This window comes from Amborella trichopoda, chromosome 10 (genome assembly GCF_054954075.1).
Source record: "Amborella trichopoda isolate Santa Cruz 75 chromosome 10, AtrichopodaSantaCruz75HAP2 v2.0, whole genome shotgun sequence".
Lineage (NCBI taxonomy): Eukaryota > Viridiplantae > Streptophyta > Magnoliopsida > Amborellales > Amborellaceae > Amborella > Amborella trichopoda.
In genome coordinates, this window is record NC_142345.1 from 74,488 (window position 1) to 95,028 (window position 20,541).

At 38.7% G+C, this 20,541-nt stretch overlaps 1 protein-coding gene across 18 annotated transcripts in view; it reads left to right on the forward strand.

Moving 5' to 3' along the window:
- The window catches only part of LOC18426073 (putative cyclic nucleotide-gated ion channel 5), a 37,763-nt gene that overhangs the window by 4,714 nt on the left and 12,508 nt on the right, over positions 1-20,541 (forward strand). For 7 of the 18 annotated variants that reach the window (XM_088850204.1, XM_020662309.2, XM_088850205.1 and 4 more), the window contains 4 exons: positions 5,401-5,512; positions 8,012-8,182; positions 11,686-12,262; positions 14,550-14,762. In XM_088850204.1, coding sequence (XP_088706330.1) covers positions 8,124-8,182; positions 11,686-12,262; positions 14,550-14,762 — 849 coding nt within the window. In that variant the 5' untranslated portion in view covers positions 5,401-5,512; positions 8,012-8,123. Of the gene's footprint in view, positions 1-4,477; positions 4,553-5,400; positions 5,513-7,992; positions 8,183-11,685; positions 12,263-14,549; positions 14,763-20,541 lie in introns of all 18 variants that reach the window. The other 11 variants (XM_088850210.1, XM_088850213.1, XM_088850209.1 and 8 more) reach the window with 3 other exon arrangements.

The window sequence follows — 20,541 nt, forward strand, 5'->3', positions numbered from 1 at the left end:
ATTTTAGATTCGAAAATTGAAATTCAAGAAATAAGGATTAAGGAATAAGGAGTAAAGGACTTACTTGCTCAAATTCACTCCAATTGTGCTCACAACCAGACGAGCTACATGTGAGATTCAACACTCAAATAGCAAGACGTTGTAGATTTGGTCTCGCTTCCACTTAATGCCCACCATGCAGCTGTATAATATTTTATAATTTAGAATATAGTTAAAAATTAAGGGCATAAAATAAATAATGGAACTATACATAAAGTAAGAGACAAGTAAGATTATTTTTGGGCTTTTGGCCTTTACCTGGATCTGTAGTGTCCTTATTTCGAGCGGCAATATCTCTCCCAAAGTTTCCAAATGCTAACTTGAACTTAATCAATTCATGGCTCTAGATCTCATCCTGGATATCTTTGTTTGGCACCAACCTCTTCAGCACATCTAAGAACCCACCATTTATTACACGATCTGATTCAATGGATGGGTGCTTGTAGTGAAGAGATGGGTTTAGAAAATAACCGGCTGAATGGAGGCGCCCGTGAAGCGGGCGAGATGCGGCCATGATGCGGCTGTATCTGTCAAAAGCGCATATGCGACTGAACAGGATGCGGATGCGAGCGCATCCCGCATGATGCGGCCGCATCTGTCAAAAGCGCATATGCGACTGAACGGGATGCGGATGCGAGTGCATCCCGCATGATGCGGCCGCATATGCGGCCGCATTTTAAAACATTGCTGACTATGTCCCAATACTCCTTGAAGGATGCAATTGGGAAGCCATCAGGCTCAGGGACCTTGTCGTTTGCTAGAACTTTGACCGCTTTAAGAATCTCAGATTCAGCAAAAGGTCGCTCTAGCCATGCTGCTTGGTCTTCATTGAGAGAAAGGAAGTCTAAGGTCAAGAATCTTGGTTTGGGTTCCGAGGGAGCTGAGTATAAGTTCTAAAAGAAGTGAAGGATGGCTTGTTGAATATCACCAGCTTGGGTAATGTAAAAATTGCTGACTTTTATTATCTATATAGCGTTGTCTCTGCATCGACAATTTGCTATCCGATGAAAAAAGCCAGTGTTATGATCCCTTGCTTTCAGCCACGAAACTCTGGATCTCTGAAACCAAAAGATTTCTTCTTTTTTCAAGGTGGCGAGGTACTCCATCTTAGTCTTAGACCAAAGATCTAGTCCTGAGACGTCTAAGGGACTGGTCTCTTCAATTTCGTCAAGGTTCTTGATGTTTTCCAGTAATGAGGACTTTTTTTGCACGAAATTCTCAGGGATGGTTTTGCTCCTTTGAGAAGCTGAATTTTTCTTTGAGGGATAAATCCTGCTCTCCCCGAGACCTGAGAATTAAAGGAAGTCCACAAGGATTTAACAAGGGTTGGGAGGTCCTTCTCAAGAAGCTAGTGCAAATCGAATCGAAAGGGTCGAGGGCCCCTTATAATAGCTTTCGTATCGAGAACGATGTGACAGTGGTCCGAAGTAGGTTTGGGTTGGGCGATTGCGATCTAGGGAAAAATTCCTCCCAGTTTGCAGAAATCAATAACCTATCAAGTTTAGAGAGGGTGGCGTTAGAACTGTGGTTGGACCAAGTGTAATTGCGGCCTGGGAGAGGGCTATCAATCAGCTGATTACAGTTAATAAAATCTGAAAAATTCCTCATTTATTGGGTGATAGAAGACGAGGAGTTCCTCTCGTGGGACCAGCGGACCACATTACAATCTCCCCCCACACACCAAATGGGATGTGGAAGGGAGGCTATGTGATCCAACTCAGTCCACAATTTTTGTCTGAAGTTGTTGGAATTGGGGCCATAAACAGTCTGAAATTTCCAGGGAGTTCCATCTGAAATATTAGAAAGTAGGAGGGTAATAGAAAATTCCCCTACGAAATGAGAGAGGAGGGAAAGGTCTGATTGGTTCCAGATCACCCATATACCTCCTAAGGCTCCATCAGACGACAACGAGACTCACTGGCAAGGTCTCCTGCCCCAGACCCGACGAACAATCTTAAGGTCAGGTTCAGGTTGTTTGGTTTCAAGAATGGCCAAGATAGTTGGGGAGTGTTTCAGGGTAAAGGCTTTGACTGCGTCTTTCTTAAAGTCCTCACCAAGGCCTCTAATATTCCAAATGAGCAGCCTCATTTGAGACCGGTGAAAGTTGGGGAGGAGGATAGTCTAGGGGACCTCCTCGGACGACCAAGAATGGATGGGGAGGGGCTGAAATCATTAATTTCTCTAGGAAAGGAAAGGAAGAGAAAAGGTTGCAAAGCTCTCTTTGACCTTTGATTCTTACCTGCAGTTTGCTCTCTGCACCAGCGGTGATGAACTTGCGAGCTGGTCCTTCAGGTCCATTGTGCTCAAAACCTATAATCCTATACATAGTTCTCATCCTATCATCATCCGGATTAGACCTGACATCTGGACTTTCTTCTACGTCCTTGGCACCTAGAGGCCATGGTTCATCGAGAGTTTCTTCGGATGAGGCAAGGCTCTGTTCCGTTGGGTAAAGGTCAGAGGGTAGGGTTAGGAGAGGAGGGGAGCTAGGGCTAGTGCAACGGGAGGAGAGAAGGCCAGCACAGGTTCAGAGACGGGAGGCGAAGGAAGGAGGGGTTGGCCGGGGGTACAAAACGGAACGGGGGAGGGAGGAGGGTTAACTACCGGGGTGATCTCCAGATCTTGAGCAAGAGGATTAGTGGGTTAAGCCGAGAAATGGGCAAGAAAAATTGGTAGGAAGTAGATGGTAGGAACGTAAGTCAGGAATTGATAAGTCCGGATGGAGGTGTAAGAGGATAGGGAGTAAGGGGAATCTGGGGGCCAAACAAGGTGAGGGGTAAAGGAAAGGTGGGGGGCCAGGATGTCAATGGCTGAGGCTGCATCAGGAGGGGAGGGGTCTAGCGAAAGGGCAGTGACAATACCAACTGGGAAGAAGTCGTTATCCATCTTCAGAGTTGGGATAGGCTTGGAGCCCTCGGGAGAGTGGGAGTCAAGGTTAAACGGATAGAAAGAAAGAGAGGAAGGTAGGGTGAAGATGAGGGCCAAGCCACCAAAAAGAAGGTTGGGGTGAACCAGAGCTAGGTTCGAGGCTCTGCGCGACCCCAATACAGCTTGATACTGGACTTAAAAATTAAGAATGCAGGAGTACATGGTTTTCTTAATTGTTGATTGTGTTATAGCCTTTGTAGTAATGACCTTGCTAGGATAATGATTAGGCTCACAAGTGTCATGGTTAATTGCCTGGTTGAATCATGCTTTGGTTAATGTTGTTCACGGAATGAGCTGAATAATACAACTTACAATGTGGGGGTTTGACTTGTTACGGTTATATCATATTCCTTGTAACATTTTAGCTGCATGAATCTAACTAACTATTCGACTGAATCCCTTAATTTTGGACTCTTGAACCACCTCATATTAAAATAAAATGAAGAAGGATTTCTTCCTTGGGTCCATATAGCATTAAATATTATAAGAATTGTAGTCCATAATTTCCTAATGTGGTCAATAATTTCCTTATGGGGACTTATGGCCACATTGAGGGTATGACCCTTGATAGAGCAGATTGGCGGACAAGGATTGGTGTAGCCGACCTCAAATAGTTGGGAAAAGGCTATGATGATGATGAGTCCATAATTTGCTTAAGTAGGAATTATTGATTAAAAAGTCGGCATAAGGAGGAGTCTCTGAATAACATAAGAAAATATTTCCCACCAATCAAGCAAACTTAGGAAGTATTTGATGCAAGTTGCCACTAGGTTGTCTTGGTTATTAGGACTAGTGAAACAATATTGTCTCACTTGAAGATTAAAAGGTGTATCCTATGTCTATAAGTTGTAGACAATATAGATGGATCACACTACAATTTCATAATTGACAACATGCTCAGTTCTATCCAACTCTATTGTTTTCCCATGCTTTCCACAATTCGCTTCGATTCCTAAGTTTGCCAAGGAGATACTTGATATTTATGACCCATGCAACTTTCCCTAACTAATTCCCCAATTAGGATGGCGATTCCGCTCCATAATCTTGTTCTGGCTCCCCAAGAGAGGGGTTTTCAAGGGATGCTAAATTTTAAAATTTGGATCTTTGGCCCCAATGTTAGGGATCATGATCCCAAGTTGCAAGGACCATACTCGATTGATCGGGTGTTAACCATAGAAAAAAACAGTTTTATATGTATAGCATTATGTACTATATGATAGTACAACTAGTATATAGTAAAGTACTACAATGTGTGTGCACGCAGACATATTTTATGATACTATAGTGTGTGTGTGGCTCACACACACACACACATATTATACTACTATATACTACAATACAATATAGTACACTACAGTACTAGTTTCTATACTATACTATATGCACAATGATATGTACTACTGTTTACTTTTATTTTCTATAATATCCAATTTGCTCTGAGTTCTTATGCTTATTTTTTTGTGTAATTTCAAATATGAAATGGCTTCTAACAAATGCATTTCCTTTTGAGGTATTGCTTACTGACCTTTTTATGAGAGACCAAGTACTTCATCATAAATTGAGGAGAGTTTTACAAGCAAGTGTGGTATGTTTCGTTACAAACCAAGTATTTCATTGTAGATTGAGGAAACTAATTTGACTTCTATAAAAACTGTATTACATATTGTGACACACCAAGTAATTCATTGAAAATCGAGGAAACTGATCAAATTTTACAAGGGGCTTTATTATGTTTTGTCACACTGTCATTGTAGAACAAGGAATATGTCAAAGTGACTGAGTTTATAAAGAGCTGTATTATGTAATAGACCTAAATTATGTCTACAATGGATATATCAAAGTTTATAAAGAGCTGTATTATGTAATAGGCCTAAATTATGTCATTGTCATTCAAACTTTGATACAGACCTATATCAAAGTTAACTTTGCACTTGATTGATTCCTGTATGTTTGGTAGTGTAAAGTACAGCTTAATTTTATAGTTTGCTAGTATTCAGTGCTAGTGCGTTACTCAGATCTTATTAGAATGTGATGTTGGCCGAGTCCATATTTTGAGTTAGCCATGCTAGAGGAGTTGGAATGAGTGATACCAGTTGTTTTCATTTGTGCTTGAATGGATTGTTCACCATTACATTTTTGTAGTTCTATTAGTTATTTTAAATTTTAAAAATGTCTCATGTGGCGAATCATGTTTCCCAACACCTCAAAAAGAAAAAAGAAAAGAAAAAAAATATCATTTTTCCCTTTATTACATTACACACATTTAATATTTATAAATAAAGGTATCCTGTTTTCATATAAACACAAAAAATTCACATTTATTATTTATTGTTTCTTGCATGAGTGACTACTTATTAGTGTTCTTCGTTTCAAAAAATTGAGCACTTAATGCTTATCATTCTGGATTATAACTATATTTGAAATGTGATACAGGTTAGCTCTATTGCAAAATAATTTGAACTGGGGTTCAAAGACGTCGAGAGTTTCTTTGCAAACTTTGCTCTCTCTTATTGTCAAAAGATTGATTGATTCCAACAACATTGAGGTGAACCTTCAGTCTTCGACGACTCCCATGCTATAGTGCAATTTTTATTTTCAAATGATCTAGACCTTTCGTTTCGCTTTAAACATAAGTGTTCACAGATTCGCAAGATCTGTACCATTTTTTTTGTTTAAAATTTTATTGTTGGTGTTGAAATTAATTTAAGAGCCATCATGAATATTTTCTTTGCTGAAAGTGCTTTCCCGACTAGCATTTGAGGTGAGGCTTTATTTTGTTCTCATATAGCCTAGGGCTTATAAAAACCTCATCCATATATATATATATATATATATATATATATATATAATATTGTAAAGTGGAAACTATGTGCATCAAGCTGCTCAGATGAGCATACGAACTGAGGCATGCTTGATAGGGGGAGGAGTCATCAGTACTATAACAACAACATCAGTAGCAATGAAAATGGAGTAAGGTTCTTAATTGTTTTAGAAAGTGTTTCATGCTTTAGAACTAATTAATGATTGTATATAACATTGCTCCTAAACTGACATAGGTTTTTAACCTAACTAAGACATCCATTCTTATTCCAGGACCTCTCATTTGTTACAAAATTTGTATGTGACAATGGAAAAATCCCCGTTGTTTGTTTCCTTCCATGTTCCTTTAAGAACTGTTGGCTAACAGGTCCATCATTATAATGATCAATTACCTGTTACTTGTTCCATCTAGCAAATTAATTTTCCTTCTTGTCATCCTTTAGGAGTTAGCCTAAGGCATGTCCCATGTAAGGCTATAGTTCATATGCCAGGTAACATGACGTGGTTCACCATCTCTTTTGCATTCTTTGCAAGAATGCAAATACATTAGATTTTTCATTAGACATGGTTTTTCATAAATTGTCAAGTACCTTCAAAAGGAATTGCCAGAACTAGGGAATAAGAGATTGATTTCTAAAATGGCTAGTACTTGTTTAAGGAAAAACATGTTGATACTGTGACAGTGGGAAATGGAATCGTGTATTAAGATGAGAATTACCTGCCAATTTTGACCTTTTGCAAATGTCTGGATACCATTGAAGATGAGTTCCCTCTTCGCTGGAGTGCATGGAGTTGGGGTTTTTATTGAATAATTTTATCTGGCTTTTGAGGTCTTGTAGAGAATGAGGTCAGGTCTGTTATACTTTGTGTGAGTGGGGATGGGCTTGGGATCTTAAATGTCTTCTCCATGGCTCTCTTTTCGGCATTTTGGTATCTCCTTTGAAGTCAAGTTGATGCTTACCTCTGAGGAATTAAACAACCATATCGCTTATCCCTAAAATATTTGAGACTTCATTTAAGCTCTCAATGTTGTGCTATGTTTGTAAAAAGCAACGGCCAAAGTCCGACTGGGAAGGATTAAGTAATTCCTTGAATCATTTTTAATTGTCCAAATGGTTTCATTTGAAGTAGAATCACCGAAAAAAAAGGAAAAGAAAAGAAAGTTGATTCTAGATGGTGCCTTGTTTGTTGTGCATGAGGTGTAAAACATTAGATTTTAGTTTATGAATTGGGTCTAATGATCTAATCTATAAACTAGATGTGGAGACATTGTAAGACTGAACTTCTGAACCTTTGGTCTTAGTTAGGGAATGCCTAAACGATTTATGGACATCCCTAATGTAAGACAAGATGCCTCTTTTTTATGAAATTTTCATATTAAATTTTAAGGATGTATTTTTTGAATTTTTTATAGTGTTTTTAAGTTTTTTTAGGGATTTTAGGATTTTTTTATAATTTTAAGGACTTTAGGAGATGTTTAGAAAAGTTGTTAGAATACTTGGGGAAGTACTTGTTTTATTAGGGGTAGAAGTATCATTATGAATTTTCTTGTAAGTGAAGGGACATATGGGGTTTTTTTATGATGATTTACCTTAAGCGGGGGTAGTTTGATCTTTTTTAATTATAATGTAATGAAAGAGGCTGGGGTCTTGGGTTTCTAACAACTGTTGGGGGTGTGAACAATAAAAGCAGGCTGTGAATAGTAACAACAAGCACTTTCTAGGGTTTTGGGGTCACTTTTTTGTACAAGGAAAGCTAGATCTATTCAAATTTGGTATGTTTTGACATTTTATTGAACTGTTTTTGCCTTATTTCTTTATTTCCCTGCATAACTCCCTTTGTGTAGAATACCTCCCTAATGGCAATCAATTAGCTTGCCATTTATTTATTTTTAAAATTATTTAGCAATCACACTCATCAAAGATGCACAAATGCTCCAAAAAAATTTGTGTATCAAGTGAACATAGTCAAGCATTTTCTTTCAAAATGATGAAGGTGTAAGGTTTTTTCACTTCAAGTGATAACCCTTCGCTTAGATTGTCGGTCGTCAATTTTCTTCTGTGGCGATTAGTTGGACTTTTTAGACTCTATGTCTCTTAGGCATTTGCATGGGAGTTATAAACTTCTAAGATATATGTGAGGTGGCTCAAGGTTTGTTACTTTTCACTGGTTTTCTTGTATTTGTGACCACTAAATATTTTATAGCTCAATGGTATCTCTGCAGGGATCTTTGTGGCCTCCGACATATTGGGCTTTTCTTGCTATGATTGGACCGCTTATAAAAAAACGTGTATCTTTGTGTATGAGTATTGGTGTAGCACATTGTTATAGGCAAAATGTTTGATTGTGGTTACAAATCGCAATTGATTGGTGGACAAAGAGAAAAGTTTGTAAGGTACTTCTTTCTTATCTTTTAACTTATCTTATCAAATGTGAGTTTATTTTATTTTTGAATCTTGGAGTAGATTTCTGATGTTGAATATTTGTTTTTCTTTTTGGCCATCTTGTTAACTAGAAAATTTGTCTTATTGACTTGTTGATATATTTTTGGGGCTTTCAAAAAAGCAAGTTTTCGTTTTGTTTGTTACTTGAGACTTCATTTCTGACATCTTGGTTCTAATGGTACATGTAAATCTCGTGTTCTTCCTAGTAAGCAATCCATTAGTTCATGAGCTTATATATAACTATCACAGCAGGCTGATTACATAACAAGCTCAGCCAACGGCCCAAATTGAATCTGGGCCCAATTCAATGGTCACGACCTCATTTCATATTTGAATTTCATTTTTTTTTTACAAATCCAAATCACTTGAAATTTTGAGCTTCTATTATGTAAAAATAGGAGAATCTAATAAAAATATAAAAAAAAAAATGCAAAAAATAAATTGACCAAAATACTCCCAAAACTTTTCAAGGGTATTTTGGTCAATTTGTATTTTATGAATTATTTTTTAATATTTTTATTAGGTGTGCCTTGATGAGAAGAATGAACACTTAAAATTTCAAGTTATTTGGATTTGTAAAATGAAAATTTAAATTCGAAATGAGGTCGTGAATGTCAGATGAGGCCATTGGTATGGTAAATGGGTACGCGTATTGAACGGCCCAGATGGTCTCTGGCACAGAGCATAGATGCAACACATACTTGAGATAAAAAAAAAACAAAACACAGGGAATGAGGTTGAGAGTGAGAGTGGTTTTATAGAGAGGGAAAGGGAAGGGCTTCTTGTTGGTGTGAGAGAGAAGGAGAGTGGGAGAGCCGAATGCAGTAGAAAGTGTAGAGAGAGGGTGAGGGAGAGAAGTAGAGAGTCTAGGTTATATAGAGGGAAAGAGAAGGGAATCTTGCTAGTGTGAGAGAGAGGGGAGTGGGAGAGCCATACGTAGTAGAAAATTTAGAGAGAGGGTGAGGGAGAGAGGTAGAGAGGGTGGGTTTTATAGAGAAAGGGAGGGGTATCTTGCTGGTTAGAGAGAGGGAGGAGGGAGAGCAAAGATATGCAAGGTTGATGATGGATAAGATGGATAGGTTCTGATGGGAATTACTTTGTATTGGAGGAGAAGAGGGGGCTACATCCATTTACTCTCATGAGAAGAGGCTTGCAGACTGAGCAAAGATGGAGGTTGTGTATTAGACGTTGATATACAAGTATTCTACTAGAACTTTGGGTAAGTGACAAGGTGCCATTGGAAGGATACCAATGCAGTGTGGTTCAGGGGTTAAATGGTGGTAACATGCCTTCTAGGATGTTGGGGAATGGGGACGTACACGAGCAATATAAGACATTGGTCTGTAGATATAATATATTATGTTTTTAATATTTTTCGTGTGGTTATGAGGCTTGATCTTTCGTAAACTAGGGGAACTAGGGAGGCCTGTTTTTCATAGGCTTCAAAGAAAGGGTTTATAATGTGTAATCTGTTGGGGGAGATCTAGTGGAAGATTATTTTGCTGTCAAGTCTTACTTGGGTTTTAGATGTTCTCCATATCAAGGCGGATTTGGATGGAAGTGTAGATCTGGAAGTTAAGAGTGTCACTTTAATGAGCTCATTTCACATGTAGTTGGGTTTTACATGATCTTGTGTGTGGTTGGTTTGGGCAGCAGTTGGAATTGTCAGAAATAAGGCTTCCATGGTTTGTCATCTATGGAATTGGGTGTTCCAGCTACCTAGGTTTTGCATAATATATGAAAAGATCGGAGAGGTAATAGAGTACCTTCTTGTCATTTACGGATTTGATATATTGTGTGTTTTCTGGATCTCCAAATGGCAACCCCTCTTGGAGTGGTTGGAGTAGTTTTATTTTCTTTGAAGGTGTTGCCCACTTGTTTTACTTTTGTGTTTGGGGGTTGGGATATCAAGGCACATCTTGTTTCGCAGACGCTAGTTAGGGAGGAGTTGACAGGTGTGGGAGTGTGAGAGTTAAGAATTTAGATTGAGATTGGTGGAATATAAAATAGTATTGAAGCTCATCAAGTTAGGATTATCTTAATGTTGTCAATTTTCTTGAGTGAGTCTTTGAAATTTAATTTTTCTTTACTTGGCAAAAACAGGAGCTTAGTTGGAGATGAGATTGTATGGTACATGTTTTCTTATCAATTAAGAAAAAAAGGAATTTTCTGATTAAATTGGATTTGTGGACTTAATGGAACTAGTGAGCGAGGCCTTAGGCTTTTTTGAAATGTGATTTTTTTGGGTAGGACATGTAGTAATTAACTATGAAGCCCTGCAGATGCTTTCAAGGAGCTTGTGGAGATTTTTTTTCTAAAGATGGTGACAATATAATATTACGATTTACGCTATTTTCAAAAAACCTCACAAGATATGAGGGACGTATTTGGTTGGCCTAGAATGGTGTGTTAAAGTAGGTTTGGAGTTATAGATGTAAGCCCTTGTCCTGTGTCTGCCTGAGTTTTTGGGATCAGGAGTTGGATTAGGAATGGGAGTGGGGTATCATGAAAGCTAGAAGATCCCAAAGGTTGAGAATGTCATCCGCACGATCCATATCCTGGTGATCGAGATCCACACAAATGTTTAGGTATCTCGAATCCCAAACTTTTGGGGATCTTGATCCCAATCTTAAAGAGTATAAATAGTCTAGGCCTATATATACTCTTTAAATTAGGGATCTTTTTATTCATAGCCAACAACCAATGTAACTGTATCAAAAGTATAGTTGCATTGCTAGTTGGCTATAAATAAAGAAAATCATCAACTTGGTTGTTATCTTGGTCTTTAAGCTGGGGACTGGAATCCTTATAGTGGGGAATTGTGGATATGTATGTGGAATTGTGGATAATGACATGATAAATTATGACACTATGTTCCATTAATAAATCTATTTTAGTTAATTCTAATTGTTTTCTTAAAAAGACATGAATGCTAGTTGAGGTTTCCTCTCTGTTTGTCCATTTTAGGATTTTGATTTGTATGATTTTGGAACACAATTAGGAAAATGAAAACTTACGGTTCATAGATTCAATACTTCTCTCTCTTGGGTGTGATGGCTCTTTGCTCTTGTTAATCTTATCGGTTATTCTTTTTTCATGTTTTCTTCTTTCCTATTTCCTTCCATCTAAACATGTGTGTGTATGTGGGAGTGTGCGTATGTATGTATATCTGTCTGTGTGCATGTGACTTAACATATTGCATTTTTTTTGAAATCTATAAAAATTCCTTGAAAATCCTCATTACGGCATTTATATTATCTACCCTCTTCTTCCCCTGTCCATGAGCAAAAAGAAACAACAAAGACAGTTCTCTTTGAGCACATGTTTGAGTGAACGTGGAGGGAGCTTATTTCTCTTGATTTATGCTAAAAGTATATGTGGTTTTCATTAATTTTTCTTTTCATGATTATGAACATTCCTTTCAGTTTGGTCTTATTTGATGTTGGCATTGCAGACTGGATGATTTAGGCCCCAGAGCATCCCTAGATTCTGAGAGGGATGGAATGAGCAGATGTGGGTTTGGCATCGAAGGCTTAAGAAAGTCATCTCATGGTCCATCAACCTCTTTTAAAAGAGGAATGAGAAAAGGATCTGAAGGATTGAAATCAATTGGTCGATCACTTCGATTTGGAGTTTCGAGGGTAGCATTTGCAGAGGATCTTAAGGTGTCAGAAAAGAAGATATTTGATCCTCAAGATAAATTCCTTCAGTTATGGAATAGGCTTTTTGTGATATCATGCATCCTTGCCGTATCTGTGGATCCTTTGTTTTTTTATCTTCCTGTGTTCGATAGTGTATCAAATTGCCTCGGCATAGATAAGAAGTTAGCCATTACGTGTACCACTTTACGCTCACTTCTTGATGCTTTCTATGTAATTCGCATGTGTCTACAATTCCGTACAGCATTCATTGCTCCATCATCCCGGGTCTTTGGTAGAGGAGAACTTGTGATAGATCCTGGTCAGATAGCAGAGCGGTACTTGAAAAAGTACTTTGCAGTGGATCTTCTATCGGTGGTTCCTGTTCCACAGGTACAAGGTTTGGCCTTCGATTTATTGTTTTCCATTTTGATTACAAAATTTGCTTGTAGATATCCTATTTTTGTGTGTACCTTTGTTGCTCTTGGTTAGAAGGTGAAGTTAATTTTCAGATTTGTGTTTTTGTGTTTCAGTGGTACTTTCGGTTGAATGGTAACATCTTGATTCTCTCTGTTTGGAGACGAATTGATTTTAGTTTAGTTATTAATTTAGTTATTTGTGGACCATACGTATTCCAGTGCTCTTGGTCAAAGGCTATTTAAATATATCTCTGACCATGTTTTGCTTTTACCCAAAAAAAAAAGTTTTGCTTTTATAATTTAGTGTTAGAACTTACACGTCTATTTAGTTCTTTGTTGCATGGTTTACATTATTGGTCTTGGCAGAAGTTAAATCTGCTTTGCTTTAAGTGTCACTTTGTTTCGTTGGGTTAAAAAGTACCCATACCTTGGATGCACCTGTTGAGAACCTGAGATTACTTTAGTTACTTTTCAGCATTTTCTTTTTTCCTTCTCTTATATCATCTGTATTGCTTTGGAGCTTATCTCCTCATATAACTATTTTTTGTCATAATTCTTTGTTTCCCTGCTTGTTTGGTTATGATGAAGATCTATGATTACATTTTCTTTTAGATGTGAACCAGACGGAATCTAGAATGTCAATTACAACTCAATTGCTGATATACTTTAGAAAGTATCATGAGATGTGCTGCCCAATTGCTGTTGTAGTTCTGACTGTTGACATATGCATGCCAATCCAGAATGCTAACATATTTCAGATTTTTAATTGCATTTCTTTTCAGAATGTGAATAAAAGTTCTACTTTTAGAAGCAGCCAAGATGCTTATTGCTATGCTTAGAATCACATTGTTTGAATTTGTGCCATTTTTTGCTGATTTCAGGTTAATGCCTATTCACCCATTATCCGTTAAAGAGTAAAGAAGTGTTTGAATATCATGGCTTATAAGTTTTGCACAGAACATGCGATGCTACCTCTTTGCAGTGTCATGCATAAAGACCATGTGTTAACGTTTAGTTTGTGCTTCAGTAGTGGAGTGATCTTAAAAGAGATAATTTGTGAAGGTTTTGTATCTGATATCCACAAATTGATTTATGTATGGAAGAAATGTTTTACTCTGCCAAAACTGTTCAAGATTTGGCTTTGGTGTCAAAACCATGAAAAAAAAAAGCACTTGTATTGGTCAGAAAAATTGATGTCATTACCAGAGACCAATGACATTCCTTTTTGGACTAGAATGCAAAAACATTGTGTCTTGTCTTTTTATAAACTGAAGGAACAACATTACAAGAAAAATAAATAAGCATTCCAGGATCCTATATACCAGAGAAAAACTGGTTGTTTTCTCTGGTATGTAGGAAATATATGACCAATTTTCATAGAAAACTAAAGTATAAATTGTTGCCCTTGTATCATTGTATTTGCTTGTTTTCTTTTTAACCAAGTGGTGACTGGCTGCAATATTTCTTGTGCGCTGACAAGCCTACGATGGCATTCCGATTGCCGGCCTCAAACATCTGGTATGTTTTCCCACTGTGATAAGTGATCAGTGTGGAAATTGGTTTCTAGGCTGTGCTGAATAATCAGAAGGAAACAAAATCTTCAGTCTATGGGCTATGATCTACCCATGTTTGCTAAACCTATCAGCCTTCGGCTTCCTAGGAATGAGTAAGCATTATTTATACAAGGACTGGATGAAACTTTCTTTATCTTTGTGAATACACCTTCCATGGTTCTGGATAATCCCCTCGTAAAAGTTAAATGATTCTGAGGGAGTTATCCCCATTACCACGGGTGTAGTGAAGTCCTTGATCAGGATCCCCTGCTACTATTGTAGCATTTGCTTTTGGCCCAGTAGCATATCCAATTTGAAGAGGCAATTTGTAACAATGAAGTATATCTCCATCCAACTTCCTTATCACATTCGTAAAATTTGTGTTGCCCAGGATACCTTTCACAACATGCATATATTCGTTAGACGCGAGCTCCCCAAAAGGTCTTCCACTTTAGTCTATGGGCTTCAAAGGGCTATTGAAATAACTTCCCATGACAACTCAGATTGTTCTCTCACTATGTTCTGTTGTATTAAATAAAACTTCCAAATTTTCATCTATAATCATTTGGACAGGAATAGCTTAATAAGAAGAAAAACTAGATTATACCTAACGATTATGCTTTATGCTGCCTTTCTGTTAGTGTTTAGTTGACAGAGTGTACATTGCAGTGCCTTGAGAACTTACTATGTCCTCTCTATCTTGTGCAGGTTTTGGTATGGAAATTCCTTTCAGGATCCGAAGGTTCAGATGTATTGACCACAAAAAATGGTTTACGTTATGTCGTCATGGTACAATACATCTTTAGGTTTATCCGAATTTCACCATTGACTTCGGAGGTGAAAAGGACGGCTGGTGTATTTGCTGAAACTGCCTGGGCTGGTGCTGCATACTATTTATTGTGGTACATGCTGGCAAGTCATGTAAGTATCATCTAGGGAATGAATAATTTGAATTCATTTTGCTTTGTGATTTCTGTTTTTCTATTTTATCTCTATTATCTTTTCTTTTGTTCTTTATTGAAGTTGCAGCATATGCTGCTGTTATTTTTTTAGACAAGTTGACTTTATACATAGGAACAGTACTCGTGAACGATACTGTGAACAGTGTTGTGAACGGTACTACCAAGAACAGTAAAAAATGTCAAAATTAGAAACAAAAAGGAAAAAAAGGCAGAAAATAAAGAGAGAAGAGAGGGGAGAGTGACGTGAGATTCAGCCCCTATGTCCCGCTAATATCTTTATTTATAATGATTGTTTAGTGTTTACAAATGACAAATACCCTCAATGGAAATGAGTATTCTAAAGTATGTAAAAATGGAAGAAATACCCCCATACTCACAACAAGTTATTCTTTAGCAATATATATAGACAAAAATCACAAAAAGGCCCACCAGGTGGGCAGCCCACAGACTGGGTGCTCAAGTGGCACGGGCAGCACAGAGAGAGAGAGAGAGAGAGAGAGAGAGAAAGAGAGAGAGCCCCAAATAATCCAAGGTCGAAACAACCCACATCCCATGTTCTTGAACAAAAAATGTGACCTCCAACATACAAAAATGGCTATGCACATGCTGGGAGCTCAAGTACAAAAACAGGTGAAGGACCACCTGTAAAGCTAGTAGCCTATAAGAGATAGCCCGACAACTACTGAAACAGTCGAGAAAAGGAGACATGGAGAGATATAAGAGCGGAGTAGAGGGGAATGGAGTAATGGAGAGGGATAGCAAGGTAGACTTTAAAATAAGGCGGGGGAGATGGACAGAAGCATCATGGGAAAGAGATGAGAGTTGAGGAACCTGTAGCAAAACACTCCTTGGCCAGCCTATCGGCAATGTGGTTGGCTCCTCTCAGCACTTGGTAGAAGATGACCTGATTGTTCTTGCAAAGCATGTAAATATGGTAAAAAAACATGCGCTTGTCTCCGTGGAGTCTGAGAGATCTAGCGAGCCTATGAGATAACATTCCTAGAGTCCCCTTCCACAGTGAGGGAATCGAGACTAGAAGGGACCAGAAGCACTCACTTTAGGTCCTCCAAAATTGCCATTGACTCTACCTTAGTAGAGGTGGTGTGTCCTAGTTATCCTTAAAAGGAGATGATTTCACCTTCATGGCTCTCCAGTGTAGCCCCATGACCTGAGGGCCATCAAGTGATGTATGTTGAACATTTGACACTGCAATTGCCACAACATTGTTATAATGTCCTACCAGTACTCCAATTCCATGAAATTACTCTAGAACAAGCACCTTGGGAATAACCGCAGATAAATGTATTTTTACTATCCCTTGTTGGAGAAATCCAATAAAATTGGAATACTATAGATAAGTGTTTTCACTTCCCCTTCCCTAGGATAAGCATGTAAAGATATTGACTACCATCACCTTATGAATGAACTGGCTGTTTTGTGAAAAACCTAAAGCGGCATGCAGGTTAGATGACAATGTGAGATGAGGAAGAGAGAGAAAATCATGAACAGTCAATCACTTAGAGCATGAGAACTAAACATGAAACAGAAGAACACGAACATTTATGTTGCTTGTCATGGATGTGATGGTGTACATGGGTGATGACAATCAATGGTTTCAATATAGCAACTCTAAAAGGCGGAAGACATCTCTCTCTTGAGAAATTTTTCTTTTTGAGCAAAGAACACATAAGAACCTTATATGATGCCTCAAACCCTAGCTTAGCCCCAAAGAAACATATTCATTTGCCAAAAAATACCCTCATAAGCTTTAGGCTAGGGAATGAAGACCTAGGTGCAGTATACGATATATATTAGGTTACACCGTAGAATTCAAGACATAGTTGTATACAACAAATCTCCACCTTGGCTTGAATTCAATCAAGCCACCGAAAAGGATATGCTCATCAACCATCTTCACCAAGATTCATACTATAGAATGCATTGATCAACCAAGCAACATTAACCAAGTCCAAGCAACCCTTGAGCTTTTGTAGTTAAACCAGGTTTGTCAGCATATCTGCTGCATTCTTCTTGGTGCCAATCTTCAATAGAGAGTTATGACAATCAAATATTATCATAGAAATGAAGTATTATCAAGCATCAATATGCTTCACCCTTGCATGATAAACCTATTTTTTAAACTGCATTGCACTTTGATTACCATAATAAATGAGTTCCATCTTGCTATAAGCCCAAGTCACTTAAAATTCCTCAAAGCCAAATGACTTCTTTCACAATTTTTTGTAATGGCCATGTTAAGCTTCGGTCTTTAGCCCTTCCAAACCTCGGACCATTGTCCCATTTTGCTTGACACAGCCGCCATCCTGAGAGGTCGCAGGCCCTTCAGATTTGAACTCCAAAGGCTCCTTGAAAAGGACTTTCCTACCCTCCTTTATACCTTGTGGAACTCCCTTGCTCTCAAGTCTCGGGTAGAGCAGAGTATATCCTCTAGACCAAACTCCAAATACTTAGAACCTCAATCAAAATGTGGAGTCGATCCATCCCTGGCAACTTTTCCCAACTCAAATCCTCCTTCTTGTATTCCAACCAAGAGATTGATCGGCTCGAGGAAACTAGGCCACTCCCTTTGATATAGACCTACGATCTAAGTCTAAACTTGAGTACCATTTAACCCTCAATAAAGAAGAGATCTACTGGTTCCAGAGATCTAGAATCACTTGGTTGAAAGCAGGTGATTAGAATACTGCCTTTTTTCATTGCATTGCAAATTGTCGCAGGAGAGACAATTCGATCTCAATGATTAAGGTTAATAGCAGATACCTCACTCAACCTGCTGAGATAGAGCAGGCAATTTTAGAGTACTTCTAGACTCTATACTCTACCCCCTCTGGCCTAAGACCGAGAATGTCGTCCCTTGACTTCCTTACCCTCACAGGCGAACAAGCTGCCTGGCTCGAGCAACAGTTCATGGAGGAAGAAGTTTTATTGGCTCTCAATGCTCTAGTCAAAGACAAGGCACTGGGTCTCGACGGATTCCCGATTGCTCCCTTCAAGGAGTTTTGGGACACCTTTTGTCTTGAATTCTTAAAATTTTTCGAGGAATTATTCCACAGGGATACTCTGCACAAAGCCTTAAACGCAACCTTCATAGCTCTGGTTCCCAAGAAAGAAGGCGCTGAGGAAATCAAAGATTTCCGCCCCATTAGTCTCCTGAATATCTCGTACAAGATTCAGGCTAAAGTCCTTGCGTCCAGGCTCCAACAAGCATTCCCTCTGTTATTTCTTCAACACAATTTTCCTTTCTCAAAGACAGACAAATTCTTGATGGGGCCCTAGTAGCTAATTAGTGTATCCACTCGAGGCACCTATCTAAGAAACCTGGCCTTATTTTCAAAATTGATTGGGAAAAGGCATATGACCATGTGGATTGCTCAATTCTTGAAGAGACGATGGCTTGAATGGGTTTCTGTAATAAATGGAATGTGGATGAGGGGTTGCTATTCACATCCACATTTCTCTATTCCTATCAACGGAACCCCTGAAGGTTTTTCCCTTCTTTTAGGGCCCCCCTTCCTCTTTGCTATCTCAGCGGAAGTCTTCAGTCGCTCTATCTCTCGGCTATATGAGACTGGCTAGCTGTCGGGCTTCAGGAGTAGTTCACATGGACCAACGGTGTCTCATCTGCAGTATGCAGGTGTTTTTGATGCCTCTTGCAATGAAGTTGAAACCTTCAAACTCTTCCTTAGGTGCTTCCAAACAGCGATAGGGTTCAAAGTTAATTTCGATAAATCAAAAGTATTGGGTGTTGCCCTTACTTCAGCACAGGTCAGATCCTTCATTCCAAGGTGGGGCTGTAAAGTGCAAGATTTACCGACCTCTTATCTAGGCCTTCTTTTGGGATTGGGTAAACCCAAGAAAAGGCAATGGTCCCATGTCCTAGACACGGTAGATAGGCGTTTGGCAGGGTGGAAGGGTAGATTTCTCTCTATGGCAGGTAGAAAGACTTTGATCAGTGCTACCATTGCCAACTCCCCGATTTACCTCATGTCTCTTTTTCACATGTCAGCCTAGGTTGCCAATCGACTTAACCAGATCATGCATAATTTCCTATGGTCGGGCCAGGCGGATAAGACAAAGTTCCATCTTTTAGCATGGGACAACATTGCCTATGCAAACAGCTAGGAGGACTTGGTATTCGTATCCTTCGTAAACATAACCAGGCACTCCTTGGGAAATGGTGGTGGCATCTAGCCACCCAGCCGAACTCCCCTTGGGCTCAAGTTCTACGGAAAAGTATAACATCCCAGAAAATGCCTGGCTGCCTTCTAGAAGTCAATGGCACAATGCTTCAAGGGCCTGAAGATCTTTTGTCGCGGCCCTTTCCCAGTTCATAAAGTTTATAAGATATCATCCTAGAGAGGGCTCTAGAGTGAGATTGTGATCCGACTTGTGGCTAGGACCCTCCCCTTTGAAAGAGGTGTTCCCTACCCTCTACACTTTGGCTCTAAACAAAGATTCCTCAGTTGCAGAGGGGATGGTCTTAACAGGGGGACAGAGAGTATGGAACCCTTCCTTCCGAAGGAATCTTACTGATGAGGAATTTACCCATTTTCAGTCTCTCTATCTCTCTTCACTGTCACTTCCTATCGCCGCAAGGAAGTGATGCTATCATCTGGATGCTAGCTCCATCTGGCATCTTTTAGGTAGCCTCATTCTACAAAGGATTAATCCTACCTCCTACTCTTCCGGCTAACCCAACAGCAATCAAATCCAAAGTTTGGGCCACCATTGCTCCTCCAAAAGTCCAATCTTTCAACTGGCTTTGCACAATCTATTACCTTTTGACTCCCATTGTATAACGCAGTAAAATACACCATTTTGTTCCAGGATTTAATTTATCATCCTTAAGATGTAGGGTAACAATAAATTTCGAAAAAATAATAATCAGCAGGTTTACCACTCCATATCTGTTGTGATGTCTTGCACCCCAAATCGGGAGAGGGTGATCTGTTAGCATGCAATATTGGATGCTTCTGCCCAAAAGTATTTTAATAAGCTAATATTACTCAACATACCACCAGCCTTCTTGAAGTTTCATGTTCATTCTCTTTGTACCTCCATTCTGTTTTGGCATCCTTGGAGTGGTGTACTGATGAAAGAGCCCTCTGCCTTTGCAAAAGTTCTCAAATTCCCCTGAAATGAATTCTTGCCTATTATTAGTCTTTAAGACCTTCAACGACTGTCAACTTCTTCCCAGCGTGTTTTTCAAGATTCCATGAATATTTTAAGTTTCAAGTATTCAGATTTCATTGAGACTGATTGAATAATTGTTATTCCAATGCTTGAGTCTTTATCAACTGTATTTGCTATGAGCAAGACTATAGTCTCCTATCTTTTAACTTTGGACAGTCCTCCACATGCCCTTTCTTTTTAGGACAAAAGCGTCAAACATTGTTCATAATAGACCTTATTGTATTCTATATTTGCTCTGGTTTTCAGAACCATTTCTTTTCTCTCCATTGTCATTCCTTTAACCATCAAATCTTATGCATGTTCCTGAGCATTACTTTGTCTCGTCCTCAAATAATGATAGAGAAGAGTTGCAGGAACATCCTTCATATCTATGGTATCCTTTCAGAGTAATTTTGTGGGAAGATGTTTAAAAGTCTAGGGGACTGAAGTTAGCAAAATGAAAACCTTATCCTCGCCTTCCATCTTAACAATCAATGCCTGATAATTGACATTTAATTTTATTGAGTTGATTTAGATACTCTAAA